The sequence below is a fragment of the Talpa occidentalis genome, unplaced genomic scaffold (genome assembly GCF_014898055.3).
Source record: "Talpa occidentalis isolate TD23 unplaced genomic scaffold, MPIMG_talOcc4v2.1 talOcc4.14, whole genome shotgun sequence".
In the NCBI taxonomy this organism is placed as follows: Eukaryota; Metazoa; Chordata; class Mammalia; order Eulipotyphla; family Talpidae; genus Talpa; species Talpa occidentalis.
The window spans coordinates 87,156,471-87,182,387 of record NW_023601433.1 but is presented as its reverse complement, the minus strand read 5'-3'; the positions used below and the strand labels follow the sequence as shown (position 1 = coordinate 87,182,387).

General features: G+C 50.1%; 1 protein-coding gene across 1 annotated transcript; it reads left to right on the top strand.

The window, feature by feature from the left end:
- The first annotated feature begins 2,553 nt into the window (after window positions 1-2,553).
- LOC119245330 (hydroxycarboxylic acid receptor 2) lies at window positions 2,554-3,651 on the top strand. The gene has a single exon (XM_037511541.1). It carries the CDS (start codon window positions 2,554-2,556, stop codon window positions 3,649-3,651), a length of 1,098 nt encoding a protein of 365 aa, XP_037367438.1.
- Window positions 3,652-25,917: the final 22,266 nt, after the last annotated feature.

Below are 25,917 nucleotides of genomic sequence, written 5' to 3'. Positions count from 1 at the left end.
GTGAGAGGACTCACCAGAGACAGAGTGGGGAACAGAACAGGCAGACTGACTGAAATACACTGCTGAGGGGAGCAGCAGGCAAGTCAGGAGAGGACTGCTGCACCATGTGGGCTGATCCCTGGCCGGCCATTGAATTCGTGCTGCAGTGGCTGTGGTCAGCTTCATAGGTTGCGTCTCAACCTCTTGCGCCACCAGAAAGACCCCGATTCTTTTTTTTTTTTTGAGATTTATTTATTTATGCATACAAGAACTGGGGTGTAGTCCAGAGTGCGGGAAGGTGAACAGATTCACCAGAGACTACAGTGGCTGCTGATAGTTTCATAGTGCTGAGACTAACCCCTTGTGCCACCAGGGAGGCCCCCATTTTTTCTGACTCTTATTTAATAAAGGCTCGGATGATTAATTGATGAAAATCATCGACAAGTCCATGTTCGTACAAGAAGGAACATGATATTCACGGGCAAACAGGATGGGAGGCAAATACTGATCATTTCACTAGAGCCTTACTACACCCACATACTGTGACCTCAATCCAGAGCAGATAGATGGAACAATCCCTTGATAAGAACTGAGTTGGGCCTCCCCTGTTGGCGCAGGCAGCCGAGCTCCACTCTGTGAAGCTGTCCTCAGTCTCTGCAGCGCCAGTTCGATCCTGGCCGACCGGCGAGGGTCCCACATAGCGCTGAAGACCTCTCCTGTCGCGCCCGCTGCTCCCCTCAGCAGTGTATTTCATCAGTCTGCCTGTTCTGTTTCCCACTCTGTCTCTGTTGAATCCTCTCACTGTCCTGTGCATCTGGCCTGTACCCTGGTTCTTGTGTAAATGAATAAATAAATCTTAAAAAAAAAAAAAAAAAAGAACCATGTTGAGGTGCAGTATAATGGTTAGGGACATACAGCTGGTGCCAGGTCCGAGGCCAAGCTCTGTCATTAGCTGGGCAGGTTTGAACATATTTCCAACCTCCCTGAGCTTCACTTTCCTAATTTTGAAATCAGGTTCAGTCATTGTCCCTACCTCGTGGCGTGCAGTCTCAGAAATACAAGAGGATGTAGCTAGGTCGCGAGCACGGGGTCCAGCCGTTGGGACAGCTGTGTCACGTCGTCATCATCCCCACCTTCACCTTCCCATGAGGGTGTAATCATCCATTCTGACTCATTCTCCTGAGCAGCTGAAAAACCCTCGGCTGTGCAACCCAAGAGATACGTTTCCTATTTCTGACTCAAAATAGCAACACAATTTGGAAACCTTGCTGCTGTAAGAATTCATGAGACCAAAACATGACAGTGTATTATAGGATCACACCCAATTACACTGAAAAGCAAACAGACCATCTGTGAACTGGTGACCTGCTGGGAGGCAGAGTTCAAAGTCCTCTTAGACTCTGTGGCTCTAAGTTTAATTTTCCAAAAGAGGGGGCTTTAAAAATATCACACACTTGGGCCTCCCCGGTGGCGCAGCGGTTGAGCGCTGGGTTGCGAAGCTGCCCGCTGCGGTTCGATCCCCGGCTGCTCCCCGGCCACCAGAGGAGGGTCCCGCATGGCGCGCAGACCTCTCCTGCCGCCCGCTGCTCCCCTCAGCAGTGTACTTCGGTCCTTCTGCCTGCTCTGCTCCCCGCTCTGGCTCTGGTGGGTTCTCTCACCCTCTCGCGCTTCTGACTGTACCCAGTGCTTGTATAAATAATAAATAAATCTTTAAAAAAAAAAATCACACACCTGATGTGGAAGGCTGTGCATTAGCGGGGACAGGGACTCTGTACTCTGCTCAATTTTGCCATGAACCTAAAAGCTTATTAATTTAAAAAAAAGGACAACAAAATTAATCACTGACATGAGCACAGTATCATATCATAACCTGACACAAACAAGCAAACAAAAAACCCAACTTATTGTAACATAGCACTGGCAATACAAACTAGGTTCAAGTTTTCAGATATATTGTGAAATCTTATGCTACTCTCATTTTTTTTTAATTGCTGAATTGTGCTGAGAAGGAGGATGGCACGAGGAGAGGAAACTCATATCTGACTGATAAAGTCAACGTGTAGTATCTTCTTAGCCTTTGCAAGGAAATCCTATGAGTCACCATTTCTTCAATCATCTGCCTGTTAATATTTCATATGATTTTTTAATTTTTCTGGAAAAACCATGCTGTTTAGCCCAGTAAATCATTGTTGCTGTCTTTGTTGCATGGCTCATTATGTAAGCTCATCACGTGCCGCGACCCTTTCTCCGAGGCGCGGTGCTCCCAGACAGGCTTCCTGAGGGATGCCCTGCATTTCAGTCCCTCACAAATGAGTCAGCTTGTCTAAACTTATCCTTTACATTTAGAAAAATTCTGCCCAGGGGATTTTGATTCCTTGTTTATGCAAACAGCAGGTTGCGTAACTGACTGGCTTTTTTTTTTTTTAAGCAATGTCGTAGCTTCCTGGTAACCATTCAGTTTCAACACCCTGACATAACATAAAGGCGGCGCTGAACCACACGCGGAGCACACACACACCTCTCTCCGGCGCGTCTGCTAGGTGAGTCGCTTGGCCGCGCTCCTTCCATCCACTCATGAGGCCGCACGACATCCAGGAACACTTCCTGATGATCCATGGGACGAACTGCTGTGTGTTCCGACACAACCGTTTGCCCCAAGTGCTCCCGCCGTTGCTGGGGCTGGAGTTTGTGTTCGGGCTCCTGGGCAATGGCCTCGCCCTGTGGATCTTCTGCTTCCACCTCAAGTCCTGGAAATCCAGCCGGATTTTCCTGTTGAACTTGGCTGTGGCTGACTTTCTTCTGATCATCTGCCTGCCGTTCCTGATGGACAACTACGTGAGGAAGTGGGACTGGAAGTTCGGGGATGTGCCGTGCCGGGCGATGCTCTTCATGGTGGCCATGAACCGCCAGGGCAGCGTCATCTTCCTCACCGTGGTGGCCGTGGACAGGTATTTCCGGGTGGTCCATCCCCACCACGCAGTGAACAAGATCTCCAATCGCACCGCGGTCATCATCTCCTGCCTGCTGTGGGTTGTCACCATCGCCTTGACAAGTCACATCCTGATAAGCAACAAGCTGTTCCACGCCGACGCCGAAGGCTTCAACCTGTGCAGCAGCTTCACCATCTGCAACGACTTCAAGTGGCATGACGCCCTGTTCCTCCTGGAGTTCTTCCTGCCCCTGGGCATCATCCTCTACTGCACCACCAGAATCATCTGGACGCTGCGGCAGCGGCAAATGGACAGGCACGCCAAGATCAAGAGGGCCATCTGCTTCATCGTGGTGGTGGCAATCGTCTTCGTCCTCTGCTTCCTGCCCAGCGTGGCCGTGCGCATCTACGAGCTCTGGCTGCTGCACACGAGGGGCATGCAGACCTGCGCCGGCTACAGCTCGGTGGACCTGGCGTTCTTCATCACGCTCAGCTTCACCTACATGAACAGCATGCTGGACCCGCTGGTGTACTACTTCTCCAGCCCCTCCTTCCCCAACTTCTTCTCCACCTTGAAGCGCCGCTGCCTCCGGAAGAACAGCCCGGAGGAGGCAGATAACTACCGCAGCACGAGCGCCGAGCTCACCGGGGATCCGAGTACCACCAGGAACATTCCAGACGTGCTAATGACTGACCCCGGGGAGCCCTGGAACCCCTCTCACCTGGCCCCAGAGGCTCGTTAACTAACCAAGCCGGGAGGACCGAAGGTGTCTGGAGACAGTTTAGTCAGTGTACAGAGTAACATCAGCAGACGTGGCCTCGGGGTCCCCGGAATCTCCAGAGAAGCAGTGTGGTGGAGGGGCACCCAGGCTGCAGAGCGTGTGCACAGACCTCGCCGGGGATCTGAGAGTGACATTTCTGGGTACCTGAAACTTCTGCTTCATCTCTGACACTCGCAGATCTGAAGACGGCAAAGCTGTCACCATTTCTGCTGAACAGAGAGCCCCAGAGGTGCCCACCAGCGCTGGGGGGTTCACTGGCCTCTTTCCTTCAAGCTTGAGACTCGATGGTTCTCAGCTCCTGGCGGCAGCTCGCCTGTTCACGAGCATGGCCGGCATGAGGAGAGCTGAACGGCTGGGGGGTCCTGCCATCCGTGGAGGGAGCCCAGGGGGCCCTCAACAAGCTACGGGTCACCTGGGTTTGGAGGGGCCAATCCATCTAGGAGCCAAGCCTTAGAAACAGACTGGGCAAAGGGACTTGCCAGTTTTATTTAACATCTGAGTTTCCAGCGGGGTGAGGAGGAGGTTAGCCCCAGGAGGGACGGAGCAAAACAGTGTTACTGAGGGAAAGGAAATGGCTCAGGGCCACAGCCTGCAATTAATCCAGTCCCCTCTTGTTTACACTAATTTGAAGGTTGAGCACTTAAAAGCCTTCAGGAGAGAGAGCTGCTTCCCACCTTTGTTGTCATTAGGACGAAAATGCTTCCCCGGGCGGAAGGGGCGGGTGCCTCCCGCTTCTTTCCCCGAGTTTCTGTACCTAGAAGAAATCTACCACTCAATAAACCTTGACAGCAGGCAATCTGGTGCTGCCCTTGTCTGGGTTAGGGTTCACCGAAATGGGTCTCTTACTTAAGCAGAGACCTTGAGGGGCTGTTAACTGTGTCCTGGAGGGAAAGTGCTATAACGCCGGACGAGGACGACCCGGAGCTGCACCGTGAGGCAGCACCGAGTAACAAGGGCAGAAAGGGCTGGGGGCAAATAAAGACTCGTGTTTGGGAAGTGGCGCTGAGAGGACACGGGTTATTTAGACACTGGTGACTGTTGCTATTGGGATTTGCATATTAAAGAAAGAATTGGGGCAGACGAGGGGGGTGGGGGGGTGGATTTTTGCATAGGAGGGGCCCACGGCAGTTCCCCTGGAAGAGGTCCAGTCCCAGTTCCAGGAGGGAGAGGAGACGCACTGGTTTGCGCCTGTGATGGGTCCAAGTTTCTGGTACGCTTGCATTTCCAGCTGCAGTCACTCCTTGCTTCTTTGGCAAGATGAGGCTTGCTTTGACATCCTGATTTGGATAGAGATAAGAGAGGCAGGTCCTGCCCCGATTGATACACTCCCAGCCCCGGGAGAGTGGCAGGAAGCGGGGAAAGGGAGACGTCCTCGAATTTCTTACGTGTTTCCAGCGCAGTTCACTTGCCCCCTTCTCCAAGCAACTCCTAGAGGTGGAGGCGGAGCCCACAGGTCACCTCCTTAGAGAGGCAGCGGCCCCAGAGAAGAGCTGGGAGGAGAGCGGGATCCCCCCACGGCCTCCCTCGACGTGTGAGTCAGCAGGGAGCCAGCTGTGAAACTCCAGTCTGTTCAGACACTCCCCTCGCCTAATTTCCTCACTCACCCCGTGAGCTTGTCCGCATAAAGCGCCCACTGTGTCAGGTGCAGCTCTGGGCCGATGGTGGAAGGAGAGCACAGAACTCAAGACCTTGACGCTCTTCGAACTCACATTTAAGTGGGGAAAAAGACAGAAATGAAGCAAGTTCGTGAATGGAAAGGGACTTGGGGACAGAAAGGGGTAGCAAGGCAGGGACAGCTTAAAGCAGAGAGAGCCTGGGATAAACTCTACGGGAAGGGGCCTCAAAATAAGCTGGAAATGACAAGACAAAGCTGACCACGCAGAAGGGGGGAGGTAATCTGCAGGAAGGGCTTCCTGGGCAAGGGGGTGGTAAGTGCAAAGGCCCTGAGATAAGAACTGGTTTAGTGTGCCGAGTCTGTTTGTTTCCTGGGGCTGCCTTAACAAAAGCATGACAGACGTGGCAGCTTAAAACAACAAAGATTTATTGTCTCACGGTTCTAGAGGCAAGAGATCTGAATCAAGGTGCCGGTGAGGGTCTGCAGCAGGGAGGGTCAGGGCACACCTCACGCCGAGCTCTGGTGGCTCCTGGCCCTGTGTGGCACTCCCTGCGTCCAGGAGCCTTCACACAGGCCTGCTCTCCGTGTCTGCGTCTCCGCTTATTTCCTCTTGTAAGGATACATGCCACTGGATCTAGGGACCACCTTTCCAGGATGTCACCTCGAGGTCGTGGCATTCTTCCGAGTGGTGATAGCGCTGAGCCTTAACCCCTGGGCCGCCAGGGAGGCCCCCGGAGCTTGCCATCTTAACCATTTCTAAATGCACGGTTCCCTGGCAGTAAGCACAGCCACGCTGCTGTGCCGCTCTCCCCTCCTCCAGCTCCAGGATTTTCTATCCTGCAAAACTCAAACTCTGTCCCCATCAAACACTAACTCTCCCTTCTCCGCCCCCTCCAGCCCCTGGCCGCCTCCTGCCTACTTTCCGTCTTTACGAATTTATTTTCTTTAATCGAGATAACATTGATTGACTCTACAGATTGAGGGTGGAACTGCCATTTTGACAACGTTCTCTGCTGGAGGCTGGGCTGTGCGTGTTACTGGCAAACTTTCTGAGAAGAGAACTTCTTTTCATGGCAGTGAGGCTGTGCCTTATTCTGATGGGTTTTGAATGGTATAATTTTTATGGAGTAAATTGGTTTACAACAGCGTGTGTGGTCGAAAGGAACATCTTCAGATGCAGGTTGCACACCCCACCCCACACGACAGCCCCCATTACCATCGTGAACTCAGGGGCTTTATGGTTGCGAGCAGCGGAAACACACTTCAAATGAACTTAAATACAAAATTATAAACAGAGAGAGGAAGATAGAGTGTCTCTCTCAGAAAGAAATAGACAATTAAACCAAGCGCGGGCTTTGCCAGGAGACCAGCTCACAGCCCCTCACCGCGCTCGTAACCATGAACGTGACTCAAACCCCCAACTCCTCTGTCTCAGAAGATTGTCACCTGAGAGAACGTGACTGTCCCTAACCACTCTTCCTGAAAAGGTCACAGAGACCATAAGCATGCAACACATGGTGGAAATTTTTTTTTTTAAGATTTATTTTTATTTATTTATTTATGCATATAAGAACTGGGGTGCAGGCGACAGGTGGGGGGGTAAGAGGTTGCACCAGAGACAGAGTGGGGAGCAGAACAGGCAAGATCTACTGAAATACACTGCTGAGGGGAGCAGCGGGGAGACAGGCGAGGTCTGCTGCGCCATGTGGGTAGCTCCCTGGCTGGGGTGGGGATCAAACTGGTACTGCAGTGGCTGGCAATAGCTTCATAGTGAAGCGATTTAACCCCTGCGTCACCAGGGAGGCCCCGAAGAAGGGTGTTTTTGAGCTAGTTTGTGTAAAGACACACTCTCTGCTAGGAGCTCTGTCCTCAGGTAATGCAGGGATCACCTTCCCTCTCCTTCCGTCCACTCAGCCAAACAGCAAGTTGGGGTTTTCAGTGCAATCCATCCATTCTCTCGCTTTCAGCGTTTCTGCCATGTGTTATCCCAGGGACCCAGTTTGCTCGTTGCTGGAGAACTAAAGGCTCTGGCACGTTCTACATTGCTTATTCAACTCAGGGCCAAGAAGTCCTCACTGGCAGGCTTAGCTGATGAGCACCCAGGCACGGAACTCTGTTTGCCTTTCCTGTCACTCATGACAAAGGAAACATGGCCATTTTGCAATAGTGCTGGATTCCCTGAGCTCACACTTCACATTTGGACACCCTCTGTCTTTTCAGGGAGAAGGAGTTTGTGTGTGGGGTAACCAGCTTCTGCCCTGCCTGTACCCCACAGCCCCATGGCCCTGGCAGGTGAAGCACAAATGCTTCCAGGTTCTTAACAACTATTGATGACCTTGGAGCTCTGCCCGCAGCTGGAGAGGGAGCCACAGTGGTCACCATGCATGGGGTCAGTGCGTGGTGCTCCCCACACAGCTGAGAAATGAAGACCCACCGGCCCGTCAGATGGAACAGCAGTGGGCTTCCTTCGGTGGCTCATAAAGCATCCCTCCTTTGGAACACGAAGGTTTAGTAAGAAAAGGGTTTAATCATCTGCTTTTGGTTTTGGTAAAGCAACACGAAGCAGAGACAGGCTCAGTAGGATCATGGTCCTCTCTTCCCTCCTCAGTATCATTTGAGCACCCCCATTTATTGTATCTAAGATTCACTCTGTGCCTCAGTTGAACACCACACGATGTGTTACTTGCATAGGTGATCTCAATTTTCAATAATTTTATAGGGTGTATGCTGTGTCCATTTCACAGGTAAGGAAGCTGAGGTCCAGAAAGTTTGAATAAATATGCCCGTGGTCACAGAACTTCTAAGTTATGGACCAAGAGAATAAGCAAAGGCCGTCTGAGTCTAGAGGGTTATATTTAAATTTTTCAAAAAAGACAGTGAGAGATGAGCAATATAAGATGAAAAAAGGATGAATGCCTTGACCCATATGGGGTCAATATTTCCTGTACTTCCCAGGCTGCCCAACCAGTGGGGGCTCAGATATCTCCCAGGTCCATGCTAAGATCATGCATGTGAGCTGCTGGCATAGAATCCGCTTCCTTGACAGGGATCTATAAATGTTAGCTTCCCTTCTCAAAGCTAACTCTGATGGATTTGTTTTTCCCTTGTTGAAGGGTCTTGGGTGTTGAAGGGTCTTTCTTGTTTACCTAAGGGTGAGGTCAATCAAGGTTGTTCATGGCAACATTGTAATAGCGAGACACAGGAAACAACATTAAGTGTCAATTAGGAGGGGAGCAGATAGTGAGCTGGCCATCCAGTGGAATATTACACGGCCAGGAAAAATAAACCAGAGCAAAAGGACTTGTAAACTTGCAGCAACAGGACTGAATCTTGAGCACTGAATCTCCAGCACAAGGTGAAATTGCTGAAAGATACAGCACCCATGCAAAAGTTTAAAACATGCTGAACAGAATCAGATATGGGTTGGGGAAGCCTCATTATGTAATAAAACAGAAATCATGGATAAGACAGATACACAGTCACTGCAGAACACAGATTACTTCTGTGGAGGGAAGGAGGAAAATGGGGCAAGGCTTTTACACAGGTTAAACAGAAGGTTAACAAAGTGAATGGGTCAACAAAGGGTGGTCCATTCACACCATGGAATACTACTCAGCCTTGAAAAGGCTATTGCCACAGGCAAGAACGTAGATGGGTCTTAAGGCCATGATGCTGAATGAAAGAAACAGGATAATGCTGAAGAGCTACATGCTATATGATTGCATGTATGTCCTGTTCCTGAGTTGATAAAATTATAAGGGACAGATCAGTTTGGTTGGTAGAGGCTGGAGGACGGGGAGGCAGGATACAGCATGAGGATATTTCTTGGTGGTGACAGAAGTGTGTCTTGAATGTGATGATGATGATACACATTTATATGCGTGATGCAATCTCAAAGATCATAGCTAAGACATACCAGAGGGGGATGTGGGGGGGGGGGTGGGAAGGAAGCCAGCAAGGAGAGAAGGGGGGGCAGGAAAGAAGACTGAGGAAAACAGAACACACAGGAAGCTGATGAACACCAAGCGGTATCTGCAGCCTAATTAATTCTATTGTGCAATTACCCGTTTCCTGGTTCAGGTCTCTACCACAGGCGGATACTAACACCCTTTCTCCAGATTCAGATTATCCTCCAGTTTCTTTTGCACCCCCCGGCCCCCCACAAACCCACTGATGTCCTTGACATTTTAAAGATTTTATGGTGAGCAACTTCAGAATCTGATATGGGAAACCAAAAATAAGTTTGTTTATTTTTTTTTAAAGTTAAAACTCTTGTAAAATAAAATTGGGAGTGAAAGAAGCCGGTCACTAAAGGCCACGTCCTGCAGCTCCCACTTACAGGCAATGCCCAGAACAGGCAAATGCAGAGAGAAAGCACATTAGTGGCTGCCAGGGGCTGGGGTGCCGGGGAGCCACCACTAAGGCACATGGTGTTTCCTTTTGGGGTGAAGCAAAGGTTTTGGACCTGGAATAGAGGGGGTGGCTGTACACACTGAGAATGTACTGAGTGCCATTCGACTGTTTCTTTCAAATAGTTTTCTTATGTGAAGGCCATAATTTAAACAGGATGTATTTAAGTAATTTTTAAAACTTATTTAGGAAGAAATGCTTACAAAATAAAACCCATAGAGTAACCAACGGTCCCTAGCTCTAGCGATCCCAACCTCCTCCTCTTGCCCCCGACACTCCACTCCCCCTTCCTCCCACCCCAGCCTCTGCCCTGTCTTCTCCTGGGTGGGCCAAGTCTCCTGCCCCTGAGTCAGGGTCTGAGGCTAGAGTTGGGGTGGGATTTTATTTTATTTTAATTTTTAAAAAGATTTTTTTTACTTATGCATACAAGAGCTGGGATGTAGGCCAGAGGTGGGGTCGGGTGGTGAGAGGATTCACCAGAGACGAGTGGGGAGCAGAACAGGTGGATCCACTGAAATACACTGCTGAGGGGCGCAGCCAGAGACAGGAGTGGTCTGCTGCGCCATGTGGGGCAGCTCCTTGGCTCCCTGGCCGGGGTCGAACTCATGCTGCCGTGGCTGGTGATAGCTTCATATTGCTGAGACTTAACCCCTTGTGCCACTAGGGAGGCCCTGTGGGGAGGGAGAGATTTTAGGTACAGACTGGAGTCTATGGTGATTTTTGGTCATCTCTCGCCTGGGTACTTCTCCCTCTTTGTTTTTTAAGATTTATTTATTCATACATACAACTGGGGTACAGGCCAGATGTGCGGAGGGTGAGAGGATTCACCGGAGATAGAGCAGGGAGCAGAACAGGCAGACTGACGAAATACACTGCTGAGGGGAGCAGCGGGCGCGGCAGGAGAGGTCTGCTGCGCCATGTGGGTATCTCCCCGGCTCAGCTGGGACTCGAACCCGCGGTACAGAGGCTGCCGCCAGCTTCACAAAGCGGCGCCCAACCCGCTGCGCCAGCGGGGAGGCCCCTGGGTACTTCTCTTGTACAACTTTCCCTCGTTCTTCCAACCCCGCGGAGCACGACAAGGTTGTGTGTTCGAGGCTGAAGGTGCCCCCCCCCCCCAATTCCCGCTCTGTAGCTGTACGCGAGCCAGGGCCTCTGAAGAGGACAGTGAATTAAAATGAAGGGTTCGGCGGGCTGTCATCCAACAAGACTGGAATCCGCCGTCGGAGAGAGATTGGGGCGTCGGGGCGAACAGAGGGAGCCGGGGAGGACCCCGGGCGGGCGTGCGCAGGGAGGAGCCGCCTGGAGCGGACAGCCCCGCGGCCGGGGCGCACAGAGCCCCCCTCCACCCGAGCGCCCTGGGCCCGCCCTGGTTTCCAGCTGCCCCGACGGCCCGTGTGTTTGTTCAATGCACTTATCACCGCGAGCGCGCGGATCTGCCGGAGGCCCGCGTGCCGCACAGCAGAGAAATGCGCCTTTGGACACGGCTGAAGAAGAGCAGAAGGACAGGTTGACTTTTCGTAGACAAACACTGCCCAACTGTTTCTCCTCGCTCTCCGATGCCAGCCAATCCCTGAAGTCATTAAATGCGTATTTTCCTTAAGTGCTGAGTGAGAGAAAAATTACCCTGCTCCCTAGAGCTCTGTGAGAGGCAGAGGACTGACAGTCCAGTCACCATTTAAACACTATTTAAATAAAACGACTAAAATTATTATAATCAATCCAGAAAAAAACTTCCCCAATATTCTTTGCAAAAATTGATCCACCCAGCAATCTGTCAATCCCTCTTACCGTTTTGATGACCTTAAAAGTTGCAGATACCAATTTAGTTTTCATAGCATTAACTACACTCTAATGCTTTTTTTTTTAAAGATTTATTTTATTTTTATTTATTTATTTATTTATACAAGCACTGGGTACAGTCAGAAGCGCGGGAGGGTGAGAGAATTCACCAGAGCCAGAGCGGGGAGCAGAGCAGGCAGAAGGACCGAAGTACACTGCTGAGGGGAGCAGCGGGCGGCAGGAGAGGTCTGCGCGCCATGTGGGACCCTCCTCCGGTGGCCGGGGAGCAGCCGGGGATCGAACCGGCGCTGCAGAGGCTGTGGGCAGCTTCGCAACCCAGCGCCACCAGGGAGGCCCAATCTAATGCTTTTTTATAGTCCTTTTTTAAAGCAAAAGCTTACAATGAACTGTACAAATCTTTTTATAACATTGAAGATATGTCTTGATTGCTATTCCCCCCCCCCCTTTTGTACCTCTTTGGCCCTTTCTACCCCTTCCCGCTTAACCTCAGAAACCTCAGTTCAGCTCTGAATGTCTACTTGTTTATAATGATTTTGTTTTGTCAGTTCATTCACGTTCTTTCTTTGTATTCCTCACATATGTGAAATCATCCAAGACATTCCTGGGTTGAAATTCCAGCTTTACCGCTCATTGTCTACATTTTTCAGACTTAACTTCACTTTGCATAATCCCCTCCAGTTCCTTCCACTTTGCTGTAAATGATAACATTTCCTTTTTAATTACGGCTGAATAATATTCCTTTGTGGGGAGAAATTGCATCTTCTGGATCCAATCCTCTGTCGGTGAGCACTTTGGAATCCTAGTTATTGTAAATAATGCTGCCATAAACATTGGGAAGCCTGTGATTTTTTGAGTTGATGGATACCTGTTCTTTCATATTCTCATCGATTGTTATTTCTAACAAAGGACATTTGTGCGAAGCTCCTAAGAGTTATCCTTCTAAAACAAAAATTGAAGTACGCCTCTCTTACTCCCTCAACCTCAGTCACCCTCAGAATAAAGCTCAAAAGCCGGGCTTCAGGGACCAGCACAATATGGTGGAGGTGGACATGAACAGCCTTTGGAATCAAGTGATCCTGGGTTGAAATTCCAGCTTTACTGCTCATTGGCTTGTTGTCAGAAACTCCAAGAGGATGAGAGAGGCCAGGACCCTTCCAGTTTTTGAAGCCCCGATAAGTAATTTTAATCCATACATGATAAAATTCACCAGAGACAGAGCGGGGAGCAGAACAGGCAGATTGACTGAAATACACTGCTGAGGGGAGCAGCAGGAGAGGGGAGACAGGAGAGGTCTGCTGTGCCATGTGGGCCAGCGCCCTGGCTGGGGATCGAACCCATGGCACAGTGACTGGCGATAGCTTGATAGTGCTGAGACCCAACCCCTTGCACCACCAGGGAGGCCTGACATATCTTCAAATGAAGAAATTGCCTTAACTGAATTAGAAAAATTGGGGGAAGAGGTCTGGGGCGCGGGGGGCAGGGCAAGCCTCACACGACTTCCTTCCCCATCTGGCTTTGGGCTGCTCGTTCTCGGGTTTGGGTCCACATGGGGCTTTCCTGTCTGCGCTGGACAGGAGACTGGAAAACAGCATTAGCCTGGATATGAAGACCACGATAATGTTTAAACATGACCACAAATTCTTTGACATGCTTCCTTTCAAAAGATGGAGTATAATTTTCCTGCCCTTGAATGTGGACCCAAGATGATTTTCTTTTAATAATAGAATGTGGTAGAAATGATGCTATGTGGCTTTCAAACTATCAACAGGATATAGCTTCTCTGGCTTTCTCCACTCCCACTGCCCCTTGTCTTTCTCTTTCTATTTCTTTTGCTTTCCTTCGCTCTCTCTGTTTCTCTCTGTCTTGCATGGAGAGTCCACATGGACAGCCTACAGGGCCACCTTCACATGTGTGACCTGGGCAGCCAGCCCAGGGCCTCGTGCTGAGAAGGGTCCAGGCTCTGTTATTGCTGCCTTGAGATTCTTTTTTTTTTCTTTTTTTAAGATTTATTTATTTACTTATACAAGCACTGGGTACAGTCAGCAGCACATGAGGGTGAGAGAATTCACCAGAGGCAGAGCGGGGAACAGAACAGACAGACTGACGAAGTACACTGCTGAGGGGAGCAGCGGGCGGCAGGAGAGGTCTGCGCGCCATGTGGGACCCTCGCCAGTGGCCGGGGATGGAACCGGTGGGCAGCTTCACAGCCCAGCGCTCAATTGCTGTACCACCAGGGGAGGCCCTGCCTTGAGATTCTTAATACTTTTAGAAACCGCTTTACTGAATTATATATGTATATATTACATATGGGTAATGTTTTTTTATAATCACCTATTATTTGGACGGCACTAATACAGTTGGTGAGAAACTTTAACCTCCATACATATCACTAACTCATTTTACTTTTTGTATTAAAATATACTTTATAATCAGATTCCTGTAGTCCTACGCAGTGAGTCCCATTTTACCAATTTTTATTGGAAACTGAGGCACAGAGCAATGTACTAACTTAATCAAGGCCTTCTGTCTGTAAATTAGATTAACATTGACACCCCCACCCCCAGAACTCCAAATGACCAAGAAGCAGGCAAGGTGAGCTTAGCAGTCCCTGGCACTGATGCTGGGATAACTCAGTGAGAAGGTTCTAGAGCATTCCTAAAACTCAGAAGCTGTGACATGGTGTCTCTTATATGCTAATAGGGTGACAGGTGCTTGGGGTCCCCACAGAGTTCCAGGAGGGGGGCTCGCAGAGGGAAAGACAAAGCCACAGGTAGAGGGTGAAGCATTCAGTCCCAACTCTTGACCTTCAGAAGGGGAGAGGACCTTGTGTTCAGTCCGCAATGATCATCAATTTCATCAACATCTGTGGAATGAAATCGTCATATAAAACCCTAAACAATGGGGTTCAGAGAAGCTGGGTCGCTGACTGCATCTACAAGTGGGAAGGCGGTGCACCCCACCAGAGGGCCCTTCCAGGCTTTCCTGAGGTACCTGTTCATCTCACTGCTCACCTGTATCCTCTATAATATCCTTTATGATAAACAGTAGCCGCAGCAAGTACAGCACTTTTCTGAGTTCCATGAGCCTTTCTAGCAAGTTATCGAACTTGCCAGAAGTGGGAGCCGCGATTTCTTGCTGCTTGGTCAGAAGAACAGGTGGCGACCAGGGGCTTGCGCCTGGCATCTGAACTGGGGCTGAGCCCTGCGCTGTGGGGTGATACTAACCCTGGATCACGAGCGTCAGAACTGAACTGAATTTCAGCTCAGCGGGCTGCTGTTCAGAGCTGGAGAATTGTTGGTTCGAGAGAAAAAATAACCCCCCTCATTTGAAGTGGGACGTGTTGTCAGCAAGAATAGTCCCTCCTGTATCACAAGCCCCTGGGTGAGAGGCTGCCACAAAGTAGGAAACCTCAGCAGCTAGACCAGACCTCACAGAGCCGACTAAGGGGAAAAACAGCCCATTAAAGGGGCGCAGCACCCTGAGACAGGAAGACCAGGCACAGTGACATTTTATTTTTTTATTTTTATTTTTTTAAAGATTTATCTTTATTTATTTATTTATTTCTAGAAGCATGTTTTATTTATTTATTTATTTTATTTGTTTGTTTGTTTTGTTTATACAAGCACTGGGTACAGTCAGAAGCGCGGGAAGGTGAGAGAATTCACCAGAGCCAGAGCGGGGAGCAGAGCAGGCAGAAGGACCGAAGTGCACTGCTGAGGGGAGCAGCGGGCGGCAGGAGAGGTCTGCGCGCCATGTGGGACCCTCCTCCGGTGGCCGGGGAGCAGCCGGGGATCGAACCGGGCCACAGAGGCTGCGGGCAGCTTCGCAACCCAGCGCTCAACCGCTGCGCCACCAGGGAGGCCCCACAGTGACATTTTAGAGCTAAAATATGTGAGTTGTTTTTCTAAAAATGTTTATTCATTTAGATTTTTATTTATTCATAGAAGAACTGGGGTACAGGCCAGAGGTGAGAGGGTGAAAGGATTCACTAGAGACAGAGTGGGGAGCAGAACAGGTGGATCCACTGAAACGCACTGCTGAGGGGAGCAGCAGGGAGGCAGGAGAGGTCTGCTGCAGCCTGTGGGTAGCTCCCTGGCCGGGATCGAACACAGGCCGCAGGAGTGATGGCTCTGAGACTTAACCCCTAGGCCACCAGGGAGCCCCAAATATGTGTTTTTTTTAAACTTTGACTCAGTTTATGAGTTAACAGTGAGTAGGGGCTCTACTGAGATCTGTGTGAGCAGCCTGGGAGGTCAAGTGTGAGAACTAACATGGAGCAGAATCAAGAGCTGGCGAGCGGTGGGGGGTGGGGTGGGAGGGTAGGTGAGCTCCTGAGGACGAAGACTCAGAGGAGGGGTTCTTACCTGAGAAAGGCTAACGGGTGAAAAGTCCCCTGAATCTGTAACAGAGTGGTCGCCGGGAAAAGGGGAGCTTCCAGGTTCCCTACCCCACCCAAGGGAGGGTGGAGCTGAGCAGGGAGGAGAAGCTGGAGAGAAGACAGGAGAGGAAGGAGGAAGGACGCGGAGCCAGGAGACCCAGGGAGGCGCGTGGAGCAGAGGCACGTGAAGAAGCTGCACTTGCTTCTTGGGCCTGGACTGGGCGAGACAGACGCGGGGGAGAGGCCAGAGCAGCGTTTATCTTGATTTTGATTTTGCTCTTTCTGTCCCAGACGTGCTGGGCCCCTTCTGCGCCTTTCCTGTGGGTCCCCACCTGGAGGTGCCTTAGACTGAGACAGGCTTTCGGGCCAACCCTGCTTGTCTGGACATTACCCCATAAGGGGGTGGGTAACTTCCAGTGCTTGCTTTGGAAACTGTTCTTTGTCTTTCCCTTCTTATCTCTTTATTGCACACTAATTGTATTAAAGTTCCTTTTCCATTAAAGGCCTTACATGCTAAGTATGCTTTGATGTGATGCATGGCAGAACCTACTTAGAATGAGCAGGTTTGGGGGTTCTGGGGTGCCCCTCACCCTGCCCTGTAACAAACCAGTGTAGGTTAAATGATCTCTGAGTTCCAGATGGGTCTGCTGAGATGAGGTGAACAGATCCTGGTAGAAATTCTGAACCTTAAAGAGAAAGAAAAGCATCTTTCAGAAATGAAAGAAAAACATCCTGTTCACAAAGGGAAAACCGCAGAATGGAATCAAGACTCCTCATCTATTGTGCTTCCCGAAGGTGGCGGTGGAGCAGAATCTGCAGAACAGGATCTGTGGCGAAGACACTGGAAGGACTGCCAGCCAGAATCCTCTCTCCAGTTTTCAAAATACATTTCATCTAATGGGCCCAAGGGAATATGGTCAGAGATACCCAAGAACTCAGAGGCTGGAACCCTCAGTACTGCATCTGAGGAAACTAGCTGGGAAAAGACTAACTAAAATACAACTAAGCCCAGAAAGAAAATTCAAGAAGGGCACAAAGAGAGAGAACAGTGTATGCCTGAGACATTTGAAACCTAAATGGATCCAGATAGCTTGGGATTTGGACACACATAAGGATTGTGGAAACCAAATAGACATGCTAGAGGAACATTCTCGCAAGTACTAGATTATCTCAGCTAAACCTCAGAGGTTGGAGAGGGTGGTCGGGAGTAAATGTGTCTCCTGGGTCTCTCCAGGAAACTTGGGGGAAGGAAGGAATAAGGCGAAGAGATAGATGGGGCCTCCCTGGTGGCGCAGGGGTTAAAAGCAATGCTGTCAAGCCATCGCCAGCCACTGCAGCCTGAGTCTGATCCCCAGCCAGTCAGGAAGCTTCCCACAGGGCACAGCAGACCTCTCCTGTCTCCCCACTGCTCCCCTCAGCGGTATATTTCAGTCAATCTGCCTGTTCTGCTCCCCACTCTGTCTCTGGTGAGTCCTCTCACCCCCCACATCTCTGGCCTGCACCCCAGCTCTTGTGTGCATAAATAAATAAATCTTAAAAAAGACAAAGAAACAGAACTGGAAAGAAGGGGCACTTCAAATGGCTGGCGAGATGCCTTTGGTTATTGCGATACAGACATTATTCTCCAAGGAGGAAGCGAGCATCTTCTGCTCCAAGCCTGGGAACTCAGATGCTGTGAAAGAAAAAGAGGGATGTAATTGACTATGTAAACATGAAAATGTTTTGTGTGACAAAGGATACCATAAATAAAGCCAGTTTAGACCACGGGGCTGGAAAAATATTTGTAATATAAATAATAGTCACCAGGCACCATCGACCAGCTTGCTGTGTGCCAGGTCTATTCTAGTGGCTTTGCACGTATTAACTCGTCTCTGTCTCGAACACCACTAGGAAGCAGGAACTCTGATGAGGATGACTACGGTTTAGATGAGGAAACTGAGGCATCACAAGTTTCAGTGACCGCTGAGGTCCCATGGCCAGGCAGGGACTCAGTTCAGATGTGACCCGGGCGGCTCAATCCAGAGCCGCTGCTCTTAATCATCTGCCAGTGGCCCTGCCGAGGGCCAGATGGACACTATATAGAGAGTTTTTACAAGTTGACCTGAACAAGACAAACAACCATGCAGAAATGGACTTGAATTATTGAAAGACTATTTATGGACGAGCAAAACCAAATGGCTGACATACATGAAAAGACCCCCAAACAGCCAGAAAAACACAAATCCAGGCAGTGAGGACATGTCACTTGCCGTCCACCAGACTGACAAAGCGGACCGAGTCCTGGTGGATGTGCTGGCAGGAATGTGGGGGAAAGAGCTCCCCTCCAGGGAGGCCCTCCCGCCGCTGGGGAAAGCAATCTGGCAGCATCTGCGATCGTTGAAACTAAACATACCCTTTGACCCACTTAGCCCACTCCTGGGAATCTGTCCCAGAGAAATCAAAACACCCATCTTTAGGGACAAGGATGTTTATGGGAGCATTATCTTTATGCCGGAACGCTGGCCACAGGGTGAATGCCCATTGAAAGGGGCATGACCTGGTGAATTGGGTGCACCGCCCTGCGCACATTTTACATTTATTTATTTATACAAGAACCAGGGTACAGGCCAGATGTGCAGGAGGGTGAGAGGACCCACCAGAGACAGAGCGGGGAACAGAACAGCAGACTGACTGAAACACACTGACTGAAACACACTGCTGAGGGGAGCAGTGGGGTGACAGGAGAGGTCTGCCACGCCATGTGGGTATCTCCACAGCCAGCAGGGATTGAACCGGCACTGCAGAGGCTGCCGACAGCTTCACAGCACTACGCTCAACCCGCTGCGCCACCAGGGAGGCCCCACCTGCGTGCATTTTAATCAAACCAAATCAGCCCAGATCTGCAGCCAGGCAGCCTGCTGGCCTAAGGACTGGCAGATGTGTTTCTGGGGAGCCAGCAGCATTGTTATTTGTTTTGTTTTGGTTTGGTTTTTAATAGAGTCCTGCGGGCTTCTGAGATGGTGACCCCTAAAATGTTTCCATTACACACAAGAGTCACCCTCCGGAGGACCACAGGGCATAAACAAGCACGGCTAGTCGCAGGCCAGTGAAACTTCATGGTGGGCTGTCGGGTAGGCTGGAGCACTGCTGCGGTGGGGGGGGGGGGGGAGTGTGCAATGGCACAGCTGCTGTGGAAACCAGTCTAGCTGTTCCTCCGTCAGCTGAACAGAGAGTCCCATAGCACCCAGAAATTCCACTCCTACCAATAGACCCCCAAGGACTGAAAATAGGTGTGCAAGCAAACACAGAACACAATATTCCCAGAACACTACTCGCAATTTAGCCAAAGGTCAAGAGATGCATGGCTATACAAACGTGTCACAGCCCGACAAGGGAAGGGACAGAGTCCTGCCCCTCACTAAGTGACAGGAGCCAGCTCCAAAGGGATGCACGCTGTGTGACCCCATGGGAGGAAATGCCCCCCGTGTCAGGCCAAGCCCTGACAGACAGCCGTTCTGCTGGCCAGGGGCTGGGGAGCGGGGGCGTGGGGAGCCATCGCTAATGAGGCTGTGGTTTCTGTTTGGGGTGATGAACATGTTCTGGAACTAGAGAATGGTGTGATGTAGCTGGTACCACTTTAAAGTGGTTATCACGGTGACTTTTGTGTCATGTGTATGTTATCACAACAAAAAAATTCATGAAGGGGCCTCCCTGGTGGTGCAGGGGTTAAAGTCTCAGCTAGGAAGCTATCTCCAGCCTCTTCAGCATGGGTTTGATCCCCGGCCAGGGAGCTACCCACAGGGCGCAGCAGACCTCTCCTGTCTCCTGCTGCTCCCCTCAGCAGTGTACTTCAGTCAATCTGCCTGTTCTTCTCCCCACTCTGTCTCTGGTGAATCCTCTCACCCCCGCACCTCTGGCCTGTGCCCCAGCTCTTGTATGCATAAATAAATAAAAATAAATCTTTAAAAAAATTTCACAAAGGGGCACAATTTGGGTAAAAAAATGTCTAGGAGGGCAAGGAGAAGGTGGTCATGGGCAATGGGGTTAAGAAACACTGGGATAAAGACCAGCCTGGAAAGCACCGTAAAGCAAATATCTAAATGAGTCATCCTTTTTCTTTCTGAACAGTGACAGGGCTTGCTGGCCTTCATGTTAGTCACCCCCAGCCTCTTCCTAACCCGAGAATTGGGGGTGTGTTCTTTCACAGCCCGCAAAGCTTTGACGAATAAACCACTGTTTCAGAGCCAACGTTTGGCCTCAGTCTGTGTTACCGGGAACCTTCGGGGTGATAAGAAACGGAGCATGCGCTCAGGTTACCCGGGGCAACAAAAGTGCTATAGGAATCCCAGCGAAGGGAGAAAATTCAGAATCCATCCCCCCTTCCACACTTTCAGAGCAGAGTATCCTGCACTTTCTCTTTTTTTTTCTTCACAGCATTGATCACAATGTTAATTAAATAATGGTCTGCATAATGATTTATTCATCTCCCCACCACACTGGGAAGTCCATGAGGACAGGAACTAAGCAGCTCTGGTTTTCTTATCACAGTAGCCGGCACATAGTAGGCACACAATCAAAATTGACAGAGCAGATGAATAAATACATTCCATGTGCCTCGGTGGAGAGGTCAAGGCCGGTGTGGTACACAGCCGGAATCCAGAGGACAACCCCTGAAGTGGATGTTCTTTGAATCGCATCCCAGCATCTCTGCAAGGCAGGGGCAGCACAGCCTGGACTTGTCAGGGCCTCCACTCGAGTTTTTAAGAGCTTCCACTTCACAAAGCCTCGATCCTCTCCATGCTGTTAGCCCTGACTGAGTTCCCACACGTCTTGATTAAGAGAGATGCTTACGGAACAAACACACACATGCACGAAGAGAACTACACAATCCCCGAAGAAGAGGCTGCGTGTCATCAGCAACAGACAAGTCCACATCCTTGAGCTCGTCCTAGTAATATGGGGAGGGGCCGTGACCGAGAACTTGCCTACCTGAGCCACGTGTTCACACTCACGGTCACCACCTTCTGACAATGCCCACCGCCCCCTCCCAGCCCCAGGCACTGGGATGGGCTCCCCGAAGCCGCAGGGGGTGAGCCTTTAGTTTAAGGCCATCAGCTGTGGTGGCCTTGTCCTCCTTGCCAAGACATTGCAGTGGGCATGGAGACGTGACACAGTTCTGGCAGGTGAGATGCCAGGGCAAGTCTTTTAGGGATTTTTTTAGAAAAATTCCCAGCAATTCCATTCCTAGGTATAAGCCTCAAAGGACTGAAAATTGGTCACTCAAACAGATACATGTCCAGGCATATTTATAGCAGTATTATTTTTTAATATTTATTTATTCATTCATTCATTCATTTATTTATTTATTCACATTTATTCATTTATTTATTTATTCATAGACCAGAGGTGCAGGGAGTAAGAGGATTCACCAGAGAGAGTGGGGAGCAGAACAGGTCGATCCACTGAAATCCACTGCTGAGGGGAGCAGCGGGGAGACAGGAGAGGTCTGCTGCGCCCTGTGGGTAGCTCCCTGGCCAGGGATCAAACTCAGGCCGCGCTGGGTGGGGACAGCTTCATGGGGCGGAGACTTAATCCCTGCGCCCCAGGGAGGCCCACAGCAGCATTATTTACAACAGCCAAAAGGTGAAAACAACCCGATGTCCATCGTAGATGAATCAGTAAGCAGCACTTGCCACAGCCACACAACAGAATATCGTAAGCTGAAGCGCTGGCACAGCTCCAATGTGGATAAACCTCAAAAACATCACACTGAGTGAAAAAAGTCACCCAAGAGGCCTGTGTGGTGGGAGCCCAGTCACAGGAAATGTCAGAGCAGGCAACTCCTTTGGGAAGAAAACAGACCAGAGGTGGCCCAGCGGTCAGGCGGGGGCGGGGGGGGGGGGGCTCTTCCTGAGGGTGATGACAAGGCCCTGGGACTAGATCGAGGTGGTGGTTACACAGCACGGTAAGTGCACTGAAGTGCCACTAAGACGGACCCTTTGAAAGGGTTAACTTTATGTTACATGAATCTCACTTTATATTTGAAAAGCCTCTTTGGAAAGTCTTGCCCGTGGATGCAGCAGGAAAACAAGCTGCCGGCAAAGCAGCAACGGGAAGGAGGCTGAGCCGAGCCGGCCGGAACCGCCCGTGTAAGGAGACGGGCGAGTCCCAGAGCCCCTCTCTGCACACCCACCACGCACGGCCGTCACTGCCGCTTTGCTCAAAGCCATGTCTAGTTGGGTTCTTATTACTGGCACCTAAAGCACGTTGGTTGACAGACTTCAGGGTCTGAAAAAGCAAGGCAAAGCAAAGGCATTCATTTTATTGAAATGGAAGCAAAAATTGCAAGGGTTCCAGTAACACAACTGGCTTCTCTCACTGGAGAGAAAAGACAAGATGCCTCCCTACAGCTAGAGGAGACACAAACCCTTTCAGCTTGTAAATAAAGTAATGATGAAGAATCCTCCATAGTAGGGCCTCCCTGGTGGTGCAAGGGTTAAATCTCAGGACAATGAAGCAGCCTCTGCAGCACGAGTTCGATCCCCTGTCAGGGAGCTACCCACATGGCACAGCAGACCTCTCCTGTCTCCCCGCTGCTCCCCTCAACAGTGGATTTCAGTAGATCTGCCTGTTCTGCTCCCCACTCTGCCTCTGGTGAATATTTTCACCCCCATACCTCTGGTCTGCACCCCAGTTCTTGTATGTATAAGTAAATAAAATGAATCTTTTAAAAAAAACCCGTAAACATAGGGAAAAAAATTTTTTTTAATTCTCCTTAGTACTTCATTCTCAGGGCTAGGCGAGGGGAGGGTGTGTGTGCGCGTGTGTGTGTGTGTGTGTGTGTGTGTGTGTGTTCTCCTGGGTGCACCCAGGTCTTATACACCTATTGTTTCTTGCCAGTCTCAGTGTTGCAAAAACAGGATGGACTCACTTCACGAGCAATATGTTAACAATGCTGGAGTCGTAATCTCTGAGAACCACAGGCCTTACAGAGCTGGCGGGGCTCAGGGCATGGGCTTCTTGAGTTCCTCTGGAAGAGATGTCAATAGACACTGCCGCTGAGCAGCACACAGCAAGTTGATTCAGGAAAAGAGAACAGGGAGAAGAGACGCCCGCATGGACACAGGGCAGGGGGCTGCATCGTGCCGGAGCCAGGGGTGGCTTTATGCGGTGTTCTTTGGGGGGGACTCACTCCTTCCTGGAATTTGTGTCTGGCTTTGTGTCTGCTGGGTTGGTTCTCTGTAACAGATAATCCTTTCTGACACCCGCACCCCCACCTCATATTCATGAAATGACTGTGGAATTTACTGCTTTGGGGTCCAGTTGGGTTGGTTTTCTGCCCTGACCTCAGATTCCTGGAACCTTCATAGCTGGTTTAAGGACTGGTTAATTGTCACTGCTCCCATCTCTGGAAGGTCTTTGTGAGACCTTCCCTCTAAATTTTTCTACTCAAAGCTTCTACCAGACTCCGAAAGTCTGTGTCACTTCTCTCAGGGGATTTGAGAGCTTGTCGTGAGCACAGAAGCCTTGAAGCCATGCATTCCCTCGCTGTGGAGATGTCAGTTCTGTGGGTGAAAGGGCCACTGACCTTCCAAGGTCAGGTTGACTTTCCTGCCTCCCCAGCTGTGCTTGAGAGAAAGCAGGGGAAGATCCGGGGGCCCCTTTCCTGGCCTTTCCCTCACTTTTCCACGGTTCTGAAAATCCCGTCATGGCCTACAAGGTTCCTGCTCTCCTCCACGCAGAGGATGGTTGCAGAGAAAGGATGATACAGCCGGGCGGACTTTTGTAAGGGCATCTAAGGGCTAATCGCAGGGCTGGATGCCTGAAGTGTGGCTGGATTGGGTGTTGCTGGTACTGTATTTCTTGGCACTTGGTTCCAAGTCATTGTGTAACGTGTAAACTATGAAAATAAACGACAAATCTCCTACAGTGAAAATCTGATTCACAAGTGGATTAAGGGAACTAGGCTCTGTCTATGGTGATGGAGGCAGCCCATTTATCTAGAAAGATCGTAGGAAATTAGCCGCGGTGACTACGAATGTAGACGGACCCCTCTGGGAGTACCTCATGGGGATAAGGAAGTAGATTCCTCTCTGTCTCCCCATGCTGATTGGGTCCCCCCCCCACCCCCAACTGGAAATTCATGAACTCAATGGGTCTTGTCTAGAAAGAGGTAGTTGTTTATTCGAGAAGTCTTGAAGTGCCTGGAATGTGAAGTATTTCCAAAACAATGAGTAAGTGCTTCAAATAAAGGGAAACAAAACAGAAAATCCTGCTGACTTCCCGAGGGCTGCCCAGTGAGGACTCAAAGTCAAGTCTAAGAGACGTCCAAGGTCCTGGGGCGGGGCCTGCCAGCCAGCTGCACGGCAAGGACAGGGAAGAGGAATCAAACATTGTTCTTTGACAACTGCCCCTCCGGTCACCTCCTCGCCGTCTGGCATCTGCCGACTCCTTAGCTCGCTCTAGATTCAGCAGGCAAGTTCACGTGCAAGTGGGGTTGGTTGACAAGGTCAAACCTCAGAAGTCAGAGCAGAGGAAAACAGCAAAGAAGTAAACATGGATGAAAGTTATTAAGTCAGGGATGAAAATCAGGAAAAGCATCAACAGCCATCGGCTCCCGGGATCACCTTCCACGAGAAGGCTTCCTCTAGTATTTAACCTTCAAAAAGAGGGAAATTGTGACACACGTGACAACGTGGATGAACCTGGAGACGCGGTGCTACGTGAAATAAGCCTGTCACGAAAGTAGGACGGTGTGAGCGCCGCTGCAGTCAATTTCGTGAAGACGGAAAGTAGGCTGGAGGCGGCCAGGGGCTGGGGGGTGGGCGTGGGGTGCGGAGGAGGGAGAGTTAGTGTTTGATGGGGACAGAGTTTGAGTTTTGCAAGATGGAAAATCCTGGAGCTGGAGGAGGGGAGAGCGGCACAGCAGCGTGGCTGTGCTTACTGCCAGGGAACCGTGCATTTAGAAATGGTTAAGACGGCAAACTCCGGGGGCCTCCCTGGCGGCCCAGGGGTTAAGGCTCAGCTCTATCACCACTATGCCCTGAGTTTGATCCCCAGCAGGGCTCTAACCCACATATGGCACAGCAGACCTTTCCGGTCTCAGTCTCACCCGCTGCTCCCCTCAGCAGGATACCTCAGTAGATCCGCCTGTTCTGCTCCCCACTCTGTCTCTGGTGGATCCTCTGATCCCCCCACACCTCTGGCCTGTACGCCAGTTCTTGTATGCATAAATAAATCTTTAAAAAAAACCCTGTATTATTATATTTTCACTTAGTTAACATTGGTTTACACAACATTTGTTTACAGGTCACACAGAGCCGTTTTTAAAAGACAGAAACAATAGCACGAGTATTTGTATTACTTGATGACGACAGTTTTCCTGGACATTCAGCCTCCATGTGACTGAAGCCACCACACACAGAGGGTATGTGACTTATCGGTGTGGGAGGAGGGGAGAGATGTGGTAAGTTGCCACTTCTTCTTTTGAGGTTATGAGTAACAAACCCTTTTCAGACTAAAAAAAAAAATCAAATCTATTTAAAGAATATTGGAAAAAATGAGTTGACAAATAATCTTGGTTTTGAAACGATGCCATTCCTCCTGCTCCTTACGTTATCTCTTTGAATAAATTATTTCAATACGTCATATGAGATATTCTCTTAAGTAAGTCAAGTAATTTGGAAACTGAGTAAATATCATTATAAAGAATAAGTGGGCATTAAGTAGGCAATGAGTGATTGAGAGCAAAGACTTGAAACCACATGATAGGTGCAAAGAATTGCCTCCAGAGACAAGGCAGGGAGTGGAAAAAATCTGACCATGGGGTCTCCAGTGATTTTTTTTTTTTTTTAAGATTTATTTATTTATTTATCCAAGCACTGGGTACAGTCAGAAGCACGGGAGGGTGAGAGGACTCACCAGAGTCAGAGCAGGGAACAAAACAGGCAGACTGAGGAAACACACTGCTGAGGGGAGCAGTGGGCGGGCAGGAGAGGTCTGCACACCATGTGGGACCCCCGCCGGCGGCCGGGGATCGAACAGG

Excerpts from the sequence above, each read along its gene's own strand:
- LOC119245330 (XM_037511541.1), top strand. The coding sequence starts at position 2,554 with ATGAGGCCGCACGACATCCAGGAACACTTCCTGATGATCCATGGGACG.